At 53.1% G+C, this 18313-nt stretch overlaps 2 protein-coding genes and 1 long non-coding RNA gene across 4 annotated transcripts in view; 2 read left to right on the top strand and 1 right to left on the bottom strand.

The window, feature by feature from the left end:
- LOC134031706 (serine/threonine-protein kinase BRSK1-like) overlaps positions 1–107 on the bottom strand; it is an 8103-nt gene extending 7996 nt beyond the window's left edge. The window contains exon 1 of the mRNA XM_062475409.1: positions 69–107. Coding sequence (XP_062331393.1) covers positions 69–107 — 39 coding nt within the window. The remainder of the gene's footprint in view (positions 1–68) is intronic.
- A 326-nt stretch (positions 108–433) lies between these two features.
- LOC134030893 (uncharacterized) lies at positions 434–2710 on the top strand. Its single transcript, XR_009931763.1, has 2 exons — positions 434–1290; positions 1520–2710. It is a non-coding gene; the product is annotated as an uncharacterized LOC134030893 (long non-coding RNA).
- An 85-nt stretch (positions 2711–2795) lies between these two features.
- Positions 2796–17263, top strand: prr12a (proline rich 12a). Of its 2 annotated transcripts, none has more exons than XM_062474175.1 (15): positions 2796–3746; positions 5654–5811; positions 6429–6590; positions 7136–11676; positions 11909–12154; positions 12395–13127; positions 13408–13907; positions 14114–14230; positions 14571–14704; positions 14811–15247; positions 15829–15948; positions 16057–16154; positions 16445–16576; positions 16727–16822; positions 17015–17263. In XM_062474175.1, the coding sequence occupies exons 1-15, from the start codon at positions 3664–3666 to the stop codon at positions 17147–17149; spliced, it is 7692 nt and encodes a 2563-aa protein (XP_062330159.1). In that variant the 5' UTR covers positions 2796–3663; the 3' UTR covers positions 17150–17263. The 2 variants fall into 2 exon arrangements, with proteins under 2 accessions (XP_062330159.1, XP_062330158.1); XM_062474174.1 differs by having other exon boundaries at positions 2797–3746; positions 14808–15247; positions 17015–17262.
- Positions 17264–18313: the final 1050 nt, after the last annotated feature.

Here is an 18313-nt window from a genome sequence, read left to right on the forward strand (position 1 = left end):
GGTGGGGTAACCACCCTTAAAGATGGGGTAACTCTGACTCACCACTTGTTGGCGTTGTCCATGATGACCTGGCAGGGAGCAGGAACGACTAGCTCGGAGTCTGGCATGCTGCTGGCTGCTGGCTGCTGGAGCTCTGCTGAGGTACTGGAGACTGGAGCTGCTAGAGCTGTCAGGTGGGAGATCAGCGAGAGACGGGGGGAGAGAGAGAGAGGGGGGAGGGGAGAGAGGAGGAGGATGATAGGAAGGCAAAGGGTATTGGGGTAAGAATGGGGTGAGAGAGAGAGAGCGAGAGAGAGACAGAGAGAGGGAGAGAGAGGGAGAGAGAGGGAGAGAGAGAGAGAGAGAGAGAGAGAGAGAGAGAGAGAGAGAGAGAGAGAGAGAGAGAGAGAGAGAGAGAGAGAGAGAGAGAGAGAGAGAGAGAGAGAGAGAGAGGAGAGAGAGAGAGAGAGAGAGAGAGAGAGAGAGAGAGAGAGAGAGAGAGAGAGAGACTAGGCAGGACAGAGAGGAGAGAAGGATAATGAATGTTTCAGTGCAGAGTGGCCAGCCAGCTAGAGTCGGTGTCAGCTGTAGAGAGGTCAGGCTGCAGCCAGGAGACACGACACCAAAGCTGGGACAGACCCAGAGGGACAGAGCTTCCAGAAGGACAGAGCTACCAGAAGACAGAGCTACCAGAGGGACAGAGCTACCAGAAGGACAGAGAGCTACCAGAGGGACAGAGCTACCAGAAGGACAGAGCTACCAGAGGGACAGAGCTACCAGAGAGACAGAGCTACCAGAGAGACAGAGCTACCAGAGGGACAGAGCTAATAAAGGGACAGAGCTACCAGAGGGACAGAGCTACCAGAGGGGTTTTCATCCCTGATGTCAGAGACTGAACTGCAGTTTGAATTCAGAGGAAAAATGGGTTCCTATCTCTGCTAACAACAACAAACTGCTGAAAGTGGAGGAGAGAGAGCGATTGAAAGTAAGTAAGTAAGAAGGAACGCGGGAGAACAGGTGAAAGAGCGAAGGAGAAAGAAGTGTGAAAAAAAAGTTTTTCGTAAAAGGTTTCTAAAGGTTGGAAAATGTTTTTCGAAAAATATTTTCAAAAAATGTATTTGAAAGTTTGAGAAACTTTTTGGGGAAAACATTTCTACATCAAAAAACGTAATTAAATGGTTGAATTTTTTTGTTGTTGGAAAAAGTGGGCCTACATCCGAAAATCAAGGTCCAGAAGAACACAGTTCTGACAGTTACAGTGGGTACAGACAATAAACCGTAATTTCATCAACCGTAAAGACATCATCTCAGGTATGCTTCAGGTTTGCTATCAGCTTTGGCAGGTCAACATACCACTCTCTTGTTTATAAGGAAGACCGCACACTACGTCTAGTATCCATTCTTAACCCTCTCCCTTATTTCAAACATGAGACATTGATATTTCAAACATGCTTTAGTAAAAAGCCACAGGTCTGAAACTGTTATAGTGGTAGTATCGTCTGAACAAAGTGTCGCTAAAACCTTGGATTTATTGTGACAGATTATGGAACAGCGATGCTGTCACGGACCGGTAAATCAAAGCTCCAAGGATGAAAGCGGACAGTAACCGACTATCGCCACTAGAGGGCGTGTGTGCTCATTATGACTTATTTACTCAACCACAGTAGCCAATGAGCAAACAGCACAATTCCGTCACGACCTGTGCTGTACACATTGTGTTCGTCGTATAAAGTGAACTAGTAACCGAAACAGTACATATTAAAAGACATGTAAACGAATTTGTTAGTTAATGGTTAAATGGAACTGGTTTGATACACTGTTCTCAATTTTATTCAAACTGAGAGTCGTTCTAGTCGTTAGCCTAATTGAAATGTGTTTAATGCTCTTCTAGTTCCACCACTTATTTGGCACTTATTTGCTTTTCACAATGTATGCTTCATGTTTTGGCTATCCACAAGGTGTTTGGGACTATCTCGTTGTTTATGATCATTGATGCAGTTTTTGTAAAGTTCTCTCTTGTAAGTCGCTTTGGATAAAAGCGTCCGCTAAATGACTAAATGTAAAAATGTAAATGTCTTTATCGCGCTCGCTGCGTTACAAATATGCTTGAAGCAAAATAAATATACACATAAATGAAAGTTAAACAGAATAGAGAGAAAACACAATCCCAGCACAGAGGTTTTAAGCATACTGGTCATGAAGTATCTAGAACATCACGTTTTGAGACATTTAAAAGGGAATGTGGCAATTGAGCTGTGTCATGCCCAAGTGATAGTCATAATAGACCCCAAACTGTAGATTTGGTTCAAATCAGGCTTCCTAAAAACATGCCTGACTCATGGCGGGTGGAGCGCCATCTGTCGGTCATATATCAGAATGCGTGAAAGCAAAAGAAAGAAAAACATTTTGTGTCAAATATCCATTATGATGAGGAATCTGTGTCTGATTCACAAATGAACAATTATGCTAAATGATGACCACCAACCAGGAGTTATTAAATTAATTATATTATGCAAAATGGCGCCCTCGCCGAAAGAAAACAGTTTTCAAATTCATTTAAATATGAGAAATTATTATATTTGACCAAGGATAAAGCAATAGCCTATATGTGGGGGTTTATGTATTTTATTAATTCACGTATCCTTCATCAAAATTTCCCATCGAATGTGAGCATGTAAAATATCTACGTGTTACGTTCGTTTTTGTTATTAAAATATGTTTTCTTCCACAATGTATTTCTTGTATTTTACAGTGAAAACAGAAAGTATTACTGGCGTTACCACAGCGCTGTCTGTCGCCAAGCTATTGAGGGTCGGTGAATGGAGGTCAGCACAGACAGATTGCGCGTGTGTTTGAACGATGTAAGTGAGGGGAGAGGGAGTACAGAGAGCGAGCAAGCCGCCTTCAAAAATGGCGTCTTCAGAGGAAAATGACTAAAAATATAAAAACGAGGCCTACTCTCTTTTGACCGTCTTTGTTGATTTTGATCACGGTTAACGTTTACTTAGATCGCAGTATATCGTCGTTGAAATTCATTTTCTAATGCTAAAAGAGCTGGAACGAGGGAAGCAAGCTTTAAAAATAGCAACCCAGTTTTATTTTGATGCGTCGACAGGGCTAGCTAGCATCTGCTAGCCCAGAACAATTTTGGGGTGGGAAGGCTTTTGCATGGCAGAAAAATCACGATTTTTGGTTTTGGAGATTACTCTTGTTTCAACGCCAAGATTATTTGCAACAAACGCATCCTATCGAAACCAATCTTTCCGATCGTGGTAATTGCTCCGTAGCAAAAGTAAAGAAAGGGGAGGAGAGAGAGGCGGCAGGGACGGACGCGTTTGATCAGATGTTTATTATCAATTTATCGATCACCGGTAAAAACGTTATCATGTTCGTGCATGGTTTCGTGAGGAATTTACATTTGTGGAAATGATAATTGGAGGAATTCTAGTCAAGGAGAAAGAGTAATTTTGGAGGTGTTTGGAGTACACCCCTATACCCCCCTCTTTCTCATCCAGCTTTCTCCTCCTCCATTTCTCTTTCAACATGCTGTTTTCCACTCTCGGGGACTTGCTTATGAAACGGGGAAAATAGTCTTAAATCTATAACGGGGAAGACGGATTCCCCGACAGTCTGTTACAAATCCGGCTCCTCGTCGCTTTGGTCATTGTCACACATATCTCATCAATGGATAGAAATTACCCGGGAACAGGGTTCGGTGATTTGGGTGCAGGAGCAGGATGGAGTTACGAGCGATCGGCTAAAGCAAGGTAAGCAAGCATCCTATTCAACATGCTCAGTCTAATATATGTATTTCTGTTCAATTCTATAGTATGATCTATATGCGCATATGTTACCGTAAGATAATTTGGACAGCTATTCTTCCTAATGCCAGCGTCGCGTTGTCACCCAGATTAGTGGATGGTAGTATTATTATGAACACTGATCAAGTGGTGTGCGTGTCGTGGGGGTGGGCGGGGTGGGGGATAGTCTCTTGAAAATGCATGGAATTCGATTGACAGTCTCAATGCGCGGTTTTATGTAGGAAGGGAGTGAGCCGGAGAGGGAGGAGAGAGGGGGAGGGGAACATGAATGTGGTCCATTTAGGGGAGTTATCATTAGGGTCCCTCATACTGCCTTTGTCATTTCGACTGGCCTTTTTCCAATACAGGTAGATTAACAGGTTGATTGGGTGAAATATATTTTAATGTCCCAACATGTTAACGCAGCTTTGGCCATGACAGCACGATTGGGTAAAAATCCAATTAAACCCGGTTTATTTAGTTACAAAGTAACAGCCTTATATGGGTAATAGGTCTGCTGTTTAAATGTTACATTGTGGAACGACCAGGGCCGGATGCTATCGCGATGTCTGCCTGCAAGACCATTCATTCATCAACAAATGCACTGGCTACCATGACATAACCTATTTTGCATGATTAAAATGCTTTGCATCTGCATTTTCCCGAATGCACATTTTTCATTATCATCATTATGCCAAACTAGCTAGAAGGAAAAAAATACAACTTGAATCATTTCATGAGTTGACTCATGAATACAGAAATTCAGTCTGGAAGCTAATACCTAGCACTAGCGAGCTAGTTAACCACTACATGGTTTAAACCAATAATGGCCCTGCACCTGTACCAATGTCCGCAGGAAATTAGGATGGTATAAACCCATGTGTATTAGCGTTGATTTTTTTTTAACTAAAAAACCCACAAAAGCTTCATACCGTGGCTGTGCGTAGACGCAAGCCAAGGCCTTTGATTGTTCATGCTACACCGTACGCTAGTAGTTAGCTGTCTTGTTTCTAGCTAAGTAACGAGTCGTATTGACTGGGCTTTCCATATGAGCTAACAAGCTATCTTACCAATATTCAAAATAAAAAATGGTTGTTCTAGTGATTGCTTATTGATTAGATACATATTTAGTCATATGCGACTGCGCGATAGCGTATAAAAGCATTCTGCGTCTTTGCAAGGCCTTGCTAGTTAGCATGGTTAGCTATCTCTAGCAATGCTCAACAGTACAGTACTGGTGCCTGCAACCCGGAGCTAGTCTGAGCAATTCACCTCCCTTGCCAGTTGAAATGTACAAGTTGTACCCGAGAAGCCAATACATTTTTCCTTGGGTCAAACGAAGCCAAATAAATCCAACACATATCTCACAATTGTTTCATGAATCAATGGTGCAATCATTCTGAAAGTCCCGAATTTTCCAACAAACCCATGTTCAAATTTGTAATAATCTAGAAGCGTTAAGTTTAATTAAATTGCCCACGCAATCATAATGATCCCAGTGGAGGATTTAATAGAGACATGTCTGTTCTGGGTGTATCAGGCAGAGTGGCAATTAGACGTTGATACTGGTTGAGTGGATTTGATCCTTAATTATAATGAAACAATGAGTTGAAATCTGAACAATAACGGTACTTCATGTTACCAACTGTGTCCACAGTTGCATTTTTAGGAGCTTGTCAGTATTCAGTAAAACACGAAGTCAGGTTAGTTTCAAGACATCCATGTCACCCAAAATAAGCCCAATAATTTGCATCTTTTAATGTCTACGCCAGGCCTTCTTCAAGGAGTCACAGTTTTTTGGAGGAAAAACAATTATGCAAATCGTTAAGTGAAATGAATTAATCAATGATTAATTTCCCTCCATTTGTCTCCAGTCTGGTGTATGGGAGTTCCAGATCCTCACATCCAGACTCCGAACTCCTCCATCGCCAAGCCTACGGCACACCACACCCTCTGCAGGGCTATGCCACCAATCACCACCCTGGGAGCTCTGGCCAGGGCGGGGCTTGGGGAGCAGCTGGACGGAGTTTGGGTGAGAGAAATGTCACTCACATTATGCAGGTGCCACTACCTGCCCCTGTGATAGGCTGTCAGGATGAAGGATGACCGAGGTTGTTGCCACTGTCAACATGCATCATATTTTATAGTTGTTTTTCCAACCTGTGCTGGGATTCCGTTCAGTGTTTGGAAACCTGCATTTTCTTCTAATACCATTGGCCTATTTTTCTTTCTATACTAGGAACATCTCTCTCTCTCTCTCTCTCTCTCTCTCTCTCTCTCTCTCTCTCTCTCTCTCTCTCTCTCTCTCTCTCTCTCTCTCAAGGTGTATGTGTAGGAGTGCATCATACTCTGTCCTCTGATGCCCAGTTCTAGTCTCATCAAAGTGTGATGATTCAGCTCGAGCTACAAATCCCAAATCCTCTTCCACCTAAATCATAAAAGTGAGAATGTCGGGACCATAACCTAAGCCCCCGTCAGAGCGACGAGGAGGAGTAGGTAGTTGAGATCAGCTTTAAAGCTTTTGACTGCAGATCAAGAGCAGATTCAAATCCTTCCCATGTACGTCCCTTTGGATCAAAGCGTCAAAGAGCACATTTATTACTCTTATCGGGAATGCGTTCTAAATCCCCTGTTGTGTTTGACTCACAGGTCTATCTGGGCTGTTTGACACCGGGCTGCATCATGCCAGCCCCTCCGGTCCGGACGCCTCGGTTATGAACCTGATCTCTGCTCTGGAGTCCCGTGGACCCCAGCCCCCCCCCTCCGCCTCCTCCCTGCTCTCCCAGTTCCGCACGCCATCCTGGCAGACAGGTGGGGTTGGTGCAGATCTACGTTAGAACGTGTTGACATTTAAACAGGGACATAAGTCAATATGACATTTGCTGTTCTTGCGTGCGTGCGTGTGTGTGAGTGCGTGTGTGTGTGTGTGCGTGTGTCGGGGATCCATTTCTGTTGGTTGCAGATGTAGACGTAGACAGCTGTGTGGCTTATTCTTAGTTATTGTATTATTATTATTAGTATTATTATTATTATTATTATTATCCTTTAGTTAGTTGGTCTTCTGGTTGTCTTTTGTGTGCTCTGAAACGCACTGATTACCAGGGAGGAAAATCAGCACAGTTATTGTCATGTTTGTCAGTTCCTCTGTTGAGTTTGACAGATTGCATCGATTTTTAATTGATTATTGTCTTATCTCTCTTCCCCCCCTGCTCTTTCTATTCCCTCTCTTTCTCTCTGACCCCCTCTCTCCTCCTCTCTCTGCCCCCCTCTTCTCCTCTCTGCCTCCTCTCTCTGCCACTCTCTCCCTCTCTCTTCCCACTCCTCTCTCCCTCTCACCTCTCACTCCTCCTCCTTAGCGATGCATACTCCGGCTCCAGCAGAGCTCTTCATCTCCGGGGCGCTTCCTGGATCCGGCTCTTTCCCCTCCTCCTCTGCCCTCTCGGCCTATCAGCACCCAGCTTCCTTCTCCAGCCGCTCCTTCCCCTCGGTGACCCCTTCCCTCTCCCTCCAAGACACGCCCACCTTCAGCCCTACCTCCAACGGCCTCCTGTCCCCCCACGACCCCCTGCTCCACATCAAGCCCCCCTCCCAGGCCAGCCTGGGGTTCGACCGGCTGCTGTCCTCCCAGGGCCCCGCCGGAGCCTACCGGGGCGGCCAGGACCCCACCGGAGCCTCGTCTACCCAGGCGTCCTCCGCCCGCCACCTCCAGTCGCACCAGTTCAACCTGCTCTCGTCTCAGCTGCAGGACCAGTCCTCCCAGTTGTACAACGCATCAGTGTTCTCCTCAGCCCAGGCCCAAGCGCAGGCCCAGGCCCAAGCACAGGCACAGGCCCAGGCACAGGCCCAGGCGCAGGCTCAGTCCAACTCAGCCCAGGAGCGAGCGGTTCCTCGACAGGACAGCGTTATCAAGCACTACCAGCGGCCCACGCCGTCCCAGTCCCAGCTCTCCTCGTCTGCAGCCCACTCCCTGCAGCACTACCTGAGCTGCGCCGGGGCCAGCTACCAGCAGCTGTCCCAGCACCGGCACGCCGGCCTGGCCTGCAGCCCACTGGGAGAACAGAGCCCTTCCTCCGACCACAAGGCCTCCTCTCGCACCGAGCAGTACCGCCCCATCATCCAGCCCCCCTACTCCTCCTCCTCCTCCGGTGGGACGGGGAAAGCCTCCAAGAGTAGCTCCAGCAGCGGGTACTCCTCGACCAACTCTGCCTCGTCCTCCCGGACCCCCCACACCCCCCCCTCAGCCTCCTCCACCTCCTCCACATCCTCTTCCTCCTCGTCCGCATCGGGGGCCCATCCCTCCAACTCTATCTCCAGCTCCACCTCGGCCCCCTCCAGACAGCAGCCTGCGCCCCAGCCCGCGCCCCCTCCCCCGGCCCCCCAGCAGCAGCAACAACCCCCCCCTGCCTCGTCCACCTCCGCCCCACAGCCCCTCCCCAAGTCTTGCCTCTCTGGCTACGGGTCCCCAGTGGCTCCCGTCAAGACCCCCTCCGCAGCCCTCACCGGCCAGACCCCTCCCCAGCAGCAAGCCCAGTCCTACTCCCCCAACCAGCCTCCCACGTCCCACCTTCCTCAGTCCTATGGGGGCTTCAGCTCCCCTCAAGCCCAGGATCTGAGCTCTGGGACTGGGGGGAAAGGCTACGGAGGTCTGGGGGGACGAAGCCAGTCGTACTCGTCCGACGTTTACGCCTCTGACTCCGCCTACGGCTCCCTCCCGTCCTCGCTGGGCGGGGCGGGTAGCCCGTCGCTAGGATACGGCGCCCCGGGCCACTCCCCCGCCCTTTTAAGGTCAGGGGGATCGTCTGGGGGCGGGGCATCCGGAGGCGGAAGTGGTAATGCAGGAAGTGGGAACTCCGGTTCAGGAGGAGGAGGAGCCGGGGGTAGTATGGCCAATGAGCGAGGAGGAGGAGGAGGAGGAGGAAGTGGAGGAGGATCGTACCACATCCCAGACTCCAGCCCCTCTCCCTCCGGTAACTCTGGGACCATCCGTCCAGGGTTGCACTCCCCGGCCCCCTCCTGCTCCACCCAGTCCCCGGGCGGGGGGGCCTCCAACAAATACATCTCCTCTGTCCTGTCCCCCACCTTCATGGCCTCCCCCCAGGGGTACCCCGACTCTAGGGCCCCCCGCTCCCAGTCCCAGTCCTACCACCCCTCCTCCTCCAAGGCCAAGTCCGAGGCCGCCATGCTGGGGGTGGGCTCCCAGCGGTCCCAGGAGGAAGTGGACGATGAAGACGACTTCCTGATCCAGCACCTCCTCCAGGCCCAGGCGAGCCCCACCCCCCAGGCCCCGCCCTCCCACCACCACTCCCAGCAACCCCAGCAGTCGTCCCAGCAACAGGGGGCGCCACAGGCCCAATCCGTCCCCTCCGCCAGCGACCCGGGCAAGGGGCTGTCGTACGAGATGAGCAAGAGCTCCGAGGAGAGGTACCACCTGCAGAGCGTGATCCGCACCCACAGCGCCACCTCTAGCGCCGGGGCCGGTACTGCAGGCTTGGACAACCAGTTGGAGATGTCGCTGAAAAAGCAACAACAACACCAACAACATCAACAACAACAACAACAGCATCAACAACAACAACAGCAGCAGCAGCAGCAACAACATCAGCAGCAGCAACAACAGAGGAACGACCGGAACAGCAGGAACAGTGGAGGGAGGGGCGGATCCGAGCAGGGTCACCTCCATCACCACGACAACCTGGGTTCGGTGGTGCACTACGGGCGGGGAGACATATACTCCCAGCATGCACTGCAGCATGTGTCATCACACGGCCACCTGCAGTCCCACGGCCAGATGGAGCTGCAGAAGAAGGAGCGCCCGGAGCTGGCTTACCCACGGAAGACCCCTGAGGCCGGGCAGCAGCAGCACTCCCAGTCCCAGGCTTCGGCCTCCATGATGGACTCTCCTACCGACCAGTCCCGCCAGCCCCCGCACCTGCTCCAGTCCGTGCTGTCTCACACCACCCGCAACAAGATGGAGGGACACCAACAGCAGCACCCTGTGAGCCAGCAAGGCATGATGGAGGGAGCCGGAGGGAGGATGAGCAGCTCTGGCAAACACGGGGCCCAGCCTCAGAGCCAGGCGTCCCAGCCTCAGAGCCAGGCGTCCCAGCTGCAGCTGCAACTCCAGTCCCAGGCTCTGGAGGCCGCCGCGGCCCACTACAGCCACGGGCAGCAGGACCAGGGCCAGGCCAAGCAGGGCTCGGTGGTGTCGTCCCTGGACATGCTGGAGCGCTCCCTGTCTCAGACCTCTAGCACTGACGGAGGAGTGGAGGAGAGGAGAGGGGGAGGAGGAGGTGGGGGAGGAAGAGGGAGAGGCGGTGGAGGTGGAGAACGTCACAGACAGCAGCAACAGGAGCAGAGACACCCCTCTCATCACCACCCCCAGCAACACTCCGCCTCGGAGCTCCACTCCTTCCTGTCCGAGCCCGACATGGGCCTCGCCACGCCTTCGCACATGCACCACCTCTCCCAGCACCACCCACAACAGCAGCAGCAACAACAACAGCACCCCAACTCCCACCACCAACAATCCCACTCCCACCACTCGCACGGCCACCACATGGGGCCCCCCTCCGGCTCCTCGCACGCCCAGCAGCAGAACGAGGCCCACTCCTCCCAGCAAGGCCCCATGGACCAACAGCAGGGGGGGGACCAGCACCAGTTCAGCCCCGGGGAGAAGAGCGGCCCTGGCCAGCAGAGTAACCGCTTCGTCCCCCTGACTTCCATCTGCTTCCCGGACTCTCTCCTCCAGGACGAGGACCGGTCCTTTTTCCCCGGGATGGAGGACATGTTCTGCTCCGACGACTACAAGTCCAGCTGTGCGGGGGGGGCCGGGCCGGGCCAGGAGGAGATGAGCGAGGGCCAGGGAGTACAGGAGGGCCTGGAGGGGATGAAGGGAGCGCAGGGCGGAGGAGGAGGAGCTGGAGGAGGATATGACCTGATGGGGCATCACGGAGGTGATCAAGGGTACGGGCAGTACTGCCATGGCATGTCTGAACCTGGGAACAACCCCATGCACCTGGACCTGGACTCCCTGAAGAGCCACGAGCTGCCCTCCACCGTCAACACCGAGCAGCTGGGTCTGATCCAGTCCCAGGGCCCCGGGATGGGCATGGGCGGGACTGGGCCCAACAGCGCCGGAGGGAAGCTCTCGTCCGGCCCCGGAGGCGGCGGAGGGACAGGATCCGGAGGACTCACCTCCCCCATCTTCTGCTCCTCCCGGCCCAAGAAGCTTCTCAAGTCCAGCTCGTTCCACCTGCTGAAGGAGCGGCGAGACCCCAACACCCTGCCCAAGAAGAGCTACGCTCAGGAGTACGAGTTCGAGGATGACGAGGACAAGGCCGACCAGCCGGCCGATATCCGACTCAACAGCCGCCGCCTCCCAGACCTGCTGCCCGACCTTGTGTCCAGCTGCAGGAAGCCGGGGGGAGGGGGAGCCCTCAGTCCCCTGATGGGAGACTTAGACTTCTACCACTCGTCCGGTTACCAGTCTCTGGGCCCCCCACCCCTCCTGCCCCAGGACGGGCCTAGAAAGAGGGGCAGGAAGCCCACCAAGCCCAAGAGAGAGGGGCCCCCGAGACCCCGGGGCCGGCCTCGCATCCGACCCATGCCGGAGCCTCACACGGCCAACCGGATGATGGGAGAGATGGGGGGAGGAGGGGGAGCAGGAGGGGCAGTGGTGGGGGTGGGGGTAGCAGGGGCGGGCGCGGGAGGGTTTGGTGGCGTGGACGGGCGGAGGGGGAGGGGCAGGGGAGGCAGGGGGAGAGGGGGGAGGAGAGAAGATATGTTTATGGAGATGGGAGGGAAGGAGCAAGACCCACTCCATCACCTCAATCAACAACAACATCAACATCAGCTCCACCAAGGCCAGCAGCAGCATGACCCTATACCACCTCTGAAGGTAAGCTTCGCTTGGGATTCTGGGATAGGCTGGACCAGCCCATACAGAGATAATTGACAGAGATGTGCATCATGTTATGTACACACAGTGTATATAATTCATGATGTGATATATTTGATACTTAGTATATCCCCAGTGTAGTGTTGACAGCAGCAGCATGGCTACAGTCATGTAAAGAGCAGTGTCACCAGAGAGTTGCTGCGAGTGACCCTGTCCCGTGTGTCTGTCCCAGATCAAGCTCCCGGTCGGCACCCTGTCCGGGACTGACGCCCTTCTGAGGTCTGACTCCCTCTCCGGGACCGACCCCGCACTGTCGGACGGCTCTGTGGGCTCGGCCCCCTCTCTGGGCCTCAGCCCCGGGGCCCCCTGCGGAGGGGCCCCCTGTGGAGGGGATGCCCCTGCCAGGAACCAGGACAAGAACAAGCAGAAAAACCAGATGATGAACGACGGAGCGGACGGGGAGGCGATGGATGGAAGGGTGAGAGGGAGGGAGGGTGAGAGGGAGGGAGGGAGGGTGAGAGGGAGGGTGAGAGGGAGGGAGGGAGGGTGAGAGGGAGGGAGGGTGAGAGAGAGGGGGGGAGGGTTGTTGATCTTGTCATGGACATTTTCAATGTCACTTTATTCCCATCACAGACAAACATGGATACATGTTCACTTTATTTAAACCTTCCCTCTGTTTTTCCCTCCCTCCCTCCCTCCCTCCCTCCCTCCCTCCCAGGGGGATGAGAAGGACTCAGAGAGCCGGGGTGCGTTCATGGCCTCCTTCCTGGACTTCCTCAAGTCAGGCAAGAGGCCTCCTGGACTGGACATGCCCCCCGGAATGGAGCCTGGCAACGGCCAATCCTCACCCTGCAAACCCGGGGGGCTCCGCCCCCTGTCTCCAGCCCCGCCTCCGCCCCCGCCGCCGTTTGGCGATGGCGAGGGAAACGGGGGCCTGGCCCTGGGGGGCTGCCCCAGCCCCTGCAAGCGCCTTGACGACGAGCTGAAGAGGAACCTGGAGACCCTGCCCTCCTTCTCATCAGACGAGGAGGACTCTGTGGGAAAGAACCAGGACCTCCAGAAGAGCATCTCCTCCGCCATCTCTGCCCTCTACGACACCCCTCAGATTCCCTCCACCCTGCCGCCCCCTCCCCCGCCACCCCTGGCCCCCCAGCAGCTAGCCCCCAGCCTGCCCACCCTGCCCCCGGCCCCCCAGCAGCAAGAGCCACTGACCCCCACCCTGCAGCCCCCCACTCTCAGCCCCCAGCCCCCCTCACACACGCCCCACACCCAGCCCCCCTCTGCCGAGCCGGCCGTGCTGCAGAGAGAAGACAGGAGGCAGGAGGAGGAGGAGGAGGAGGAAGAGGAAGAGGAGAGGCAGATGGGAGGCAGGGAGGAGGATGAAGATGAAGGGAAGGAGATGGAGGAAGAGGAGCCAGACATGGAGACGCTCGGAGTTCCCCAGCTGGAAGGTACGGCCCAGAGACCGTGTTTCAGATCTGCTCCACATAGCGTTAATGTTACAACCCACTTTATGGTTCCATTTATTGTAGCATTTTCGCTTAGTTTATTACTTTAAAAAAAAGAAATCCAGTGTTCTGAAATTTTTATTACATTACATGAAATAACATTTATATTTCATACATTTTGGTGATGCTTTCATCCAAAGCAAAGTATAAATGGTTATGTTTCCTAATGCTTCTTCAAAAAGACTAGTTAACAGATTTTGTTTTATATTTCTTTTTTTTCCAGCGTCCCACCCAGAGCCCCCCTTGTCTCCCTCCTCCCCCGCCCCGTCCTCCTCCCCCCCAGCACCCCCCTCCCCCGCCCCATCCTCCTCCCCCTCCCACTCCCCCCTCCCCCCCCTCTCCCTCGCCTCGCCTCTCCCACCTCAAGAGGAACCACAACAGGAGCAGAAGTCTCCATCCCCCAGCCCCCTCCCCCCTTCCATCCCCTCTCCTCCACCTCCCGCCACCCTCCCACCATCCTCCTCCACTCCTCCCCCTCCACCCTCCCCCCCTCGTGCCCTCACTCCCCCGGCCCGGGAGTCCCCTCAGCCCTCCCCGGAGCCCCCCGCCTCCCCCGAGGAGCCCCCGCCCTCTCAGGTGACCTCCCTGCACCTGGCCAAGAAGCAGGAGGACGCGGCCATCGTGGGTGAAAGTGAGGAGGACGAGAGCGAGAGTGGCGGGGAGGGCATTTTCCGCGAGAGAGACGAGTTTGTCGTTCGCGTGGAGGACATCCGGACTCTGAAGGTGCGTGTGTGTCTTGTGTGTCTTTGGAAATACCAAAAATGTACGTCACTTGCCAAATCTTCCGGCATTCCTCCACAGTGTAGCACCATATGCTCTAGCAGAGTCAGTGAACCACTAAACTGTCTAAAGGGATTTTTTATTCTCTTCTCCCTCCTCTCCTCTCTCTTTCCTCTCTCCCTCTCCCTCCTCCCCTCATCTGGGTCCAGATGGCGCTGCAGACCGGTCGAGAGCCCCCCCCCATCTGGAGGGTCCAGAAGGCTCTGCTGCAGAAGTTCAGCCCAGAGATCAAGGACGGCCAGAGGCAGTTCTGTGCCACCAGCAACGTGAGTCTGTCTGTCTACACGTCTGCCTGTCTACACGTCTGTCTGTCTAGACGTCTCTGTCTAGACGTCTGTCTGTCTGTCTAGACGTCTGTCTGTCTGTCTAGACGTCTGTCTGTCTGTCTGTCTAGACGTCTCTGTCTAGACGTCTGTCTGTCTGTCTGTCTAGACGTCTGTCTGTTGGTCAGAGACAGTTAACAGTTTCTCCATTATCCAAAATCTCATTCAGTCTGATTTGACAGAGAGCTTGAACTTGAAACTGTCAGCGATTCTAGATATCATGTCTGTCTGAAATGAATGTCGGTATGAAAGTGTGTCAACATGGCTGTTCTTCCTTCCTCAGTATCTGGGCTACTTCGGAGATGCTAAGCGGCGGTACCAGCGTCTCTACGTGAAGTTCCTGGAGAACGTCAACAAAAAGGACTATGTGAGAGTGTGCTCACGAAGACCCTGGCATCGCGTCGCCCCGACCCTGAGGTACCCACCTGTCACCTGTACTACCTCTCTCACCTGTTCAACCTTAGGGTTAGAGCTTGCAAGCCCAGCTGCCTCTCTAAACATCTTTCCCCTCTTCCTCCAGAAGACAAGCTCCCCCCAGAATGGCGTCCCCCCCTAGCTCCCAGGCCCCGGCCCGCGTGGAGGCGGAGGAGAGCGTCCCGGCCAGGGAGCCAGTCCCCAGGGAGGCCCGAGACAGGACCAGAGCCAAGGAGCCGGTCCAGCGTGAGGCCCGGGACAGGACCAGGGCCAGGGAGCAGAGGGAGAAGGCAGCGGCCGCCGTGAAGGCCAAGGAGAAGAGGGTCCAGCCAGACCCGGAGCCGATGGAGGAGAGGGGGGTGGCGGAGCGAGGAAAGGCCAAGGAGGAGAGGAGGGTGGTGGAGAAGAAAGCTGAAAGGCCCCCCAAGGCCAAGCCGGCCAAGGTGAAGGCAGAACCGCCACCCAAGAAGAGGAAGAGGTGGCTGAACGAGAGGCCTTCATCGTCAGAGTCGGACTCGTCGGAGGAGGCAGCCAGCGAGGACGAAAGTGAGTCGCCATTTTGTGCCAGTCATGTTTCCCCCCCGCCTGGGCGGTAGATAAAGTGTTATTTAATCTAATTGCGAGCGACAAGCCATTTTGTTTTATAGCTCGTTCGCACTTTTCAGCGAGAGAGAATTTCATGCTTTTGTGTGTTACACTCAATCTGGCTGCTTAGTCGGTGCTGAAACTGACAGGCTTTCTGGATCTAATGCCCTGGAGACGGCAGTTTCAGTCAGACTCCACTTACCTCTGGTCTCTGGTTACCATAGCGAGTAGGAGAGAGACGTAAAGGCTTCCTGAAACGGTCTCAGGTGGCTGTGAATACGTGTTGTGAGGGAGATAAGTCAGTATGTATCTCTGTATTTAGCTACTACGTTTTTGGTCAACTTGTACACAAAAAACTATAGTTTTTTCTTCAGAGATCTAATATTTTTTTGTGACGTTTGATGAAAGTTAGGGTTTACATAAATTGATCCCAATAGGGATGTGTTTTTAAGAATCTCTGTGTGGGGTGTGTTTATCTATGTATGTATTGTATATATCTGTGTGCTGTACGTGTGTGTGTAACCCCTCTCCTCCCCCCCCAGTGCCTGTGTCTGGAGGCGTGAACAACCGGGCGATGAGGGAGATGTTCCGGAGCTACGTGGAGATGCTGGTCAGCACCGCCCTGGATCCCGACATGATCCAGGCCCTTGAGGACACGGACGGTGAGGACACACTCACACACACACACACTGAGTGTTATAAGAGTAGCGCGTTTTGATTTTAACCAATGAATCCCGGTACTTCATGTTGCTTCATCTCTATTGGTTCAGATGAGCTGTACCTCCCTCCGATGAGGAAGATTGACAGCATAATCAGCGAACAGAAGAGGAGGCTGATGAAGAGAGTCAACATGAGCACTCAACACCAGGTAACCGTCTCTCTCTCTTCCTGTCTCTCCCTCCTTCTGTCTCTCTCTTCCTGTGCCTCTTTATCTCTCTTCCTCTCGTTTCCTCTCTCTTCTTTTGACTGTATGGATTCAGGCTTCGTCAGCAGGGTTTCCAGTGAGCTGATGTCCCTGAGATTGGTTTGATGTTCTGGTGTTCTCAGTGACCAGCTGTACGTAGGGAAACACCCTTGTGGTTTTGGCAGTTACATTTTTGATGCTGTAGTTCAACCCCAACTGTCACTTCACTGACACCCTCTCCCTCCCCCCTCCAGGAGGCGCTGCAGGCGTATCCCCAGATGGCAGCGGACCCCCTGGACTGCAGCACAGTCAGGCTACGCCTCAGCGGAGACGCCTACAACCGCAAGACCCTCAACAGAGTCAAGAAGACCCTGCCCAAACCACAGGTGTGTGTTAGTGTGTGTGTGGTGGATGGGCTCATCACCACATGAGCACTCGGCATTGCAGAGTTGTCAAATATAATACATCTAAATAATGTGTATTTGATTTATTTAACTGAATTCTGGATATAATTATATTTCCTGTCTCTTTTTCAGGACCTTAAACTGTCAACGGCATCATGCAGACTGTACAGCCTGTACCACTCTCTGCATCACTATAAATACCACACCTTCCTGCACTGCAAGAAGGAGGTGAGTGTCTCTGAGCTAGGGGGGACTCCCTTTCCAGTACGCTCTCAGCCACACACCCTCACTGCCTGTCACTCACCTCCTCATCACTGTCGTGTCCTGCGTATGACTCCAGTCTGTTAAAACACCACCCCAGAGTTTGTGTATATTATGTGTGTGTATGTGTGTCTTAACGTGTGTGTGTGTGTGCTGCAGACCCACAGCATTGAGCAGGCAGCAGAGGATCCTGGCCAGGAGGAGGTGGTTCAGCGCTGCATGGCCAACCAGAGCTGGCTGGATACGCTGTTCAACTCCTTCATCGAGCTGCTCTCTCTCAGCACCCAGCCCTGAGGCCCCAGGGGAGGAGGGGCCAGCCCTGAGGCCCCAGGGGAGGAGGGGCCAGCCCTGAGGCCCCAGGGGAGGAGGGGCCAGCCCTGAGGCCCCAGGGGAGGAGGGGCCAGCCCTGAGGCCCCAGGGGAGGAGGGGCCAGCCCTGAGGCCCCAGGGGAGGAGGGGCCAGCCCTGAGGCCCCAGGGGAGGAAGGGCCAGCCCTGAGGCCCCAGGGGAGGAGGGGCCAGCCCTGAGGCCCCAGGGGAGGAGGGGCCAGCCCTGAGGCCCCAGGGGAGGAGGGGGAGGGAGGGGGACGTGGGGCCCAAGGACCGTAGATGAGCAGAACCTCTCCGTGCTGTTAGAGGAAGAGGACTGGGAGAGAGGCCTTCTCAGTGAAGGTGTGACCCATGACCTCTAGGGACCTTGGCTTCGTTCAGCGGCCACAATAATAGAATCACGTCTTGATTGGTGAGATGACCCCACCGGGCCTGGAGGTCGCCGCCATTGGCTGGTCAAGAAGGAAACTGACCAATCACGATAGGAGGTGAAAGGTCACAGAAGGAAGATGAGAGATTGCACCAAGTCCCTCTAGCATTCGCTGACATCATATAACCGTTGTCCTGACGATGGTTCGGTGAGGGAGGAAAACAAACTTACTGTTTAGTTTTTAAATAAATTATTTTTTTGAAAAGACTTTTAGCGTTAGCGAGCGGCTTTTAAAGAGGACAAGGGGTGAGAATGCTTTTTAAAACCGAATGAAAAGTGAGTGTTGTGTGTACAAGGACTTTTCCCTGTGTGGGGGAGCATCATAACTGCTAATTAACTGGCTCGTTCTACACTAGGGGCAGCACCAGTGGACTGGGGTAATATATGAACACATTTTTATTATTTATATGAGGTTTTTAACATAAACTCTCACATGCGCTGGGATGCTGCCTTAGCATTTTAAATAACATTTTTCGCAGGTTATAAATACAATCTCACATCCACATATCGGAACTGTCTTCCTCTTCTGTAAAAACAAAATTATAAAAACAAAACAAGAAAAGAGTCAAGCATTTTGAGGAAATAATGTAACTATGACTGTAAAATGAGAAATGGGAAAAGTATATTTGAAACTAAAACATTGTAGTGCTTTAGTTCATTCATCAGAAACACGCAGGTGCAAAGAAAACATAAAGGCATA

Source organism: Osmerus eperlanus, chromosome 12 (genome assembly GCF_963692335.1).
Source record: "Osmerus eperlanus chromosome 12, fOsmEpe2.1, whole genome shotgun sequence".
Classification (NCBI taxonomy): Eukaryota; Metazoa; Chordata; class Actinopteri; order Osmeriformes; family Osmeridae; genus Osmerus; species Osmerus eperlanus.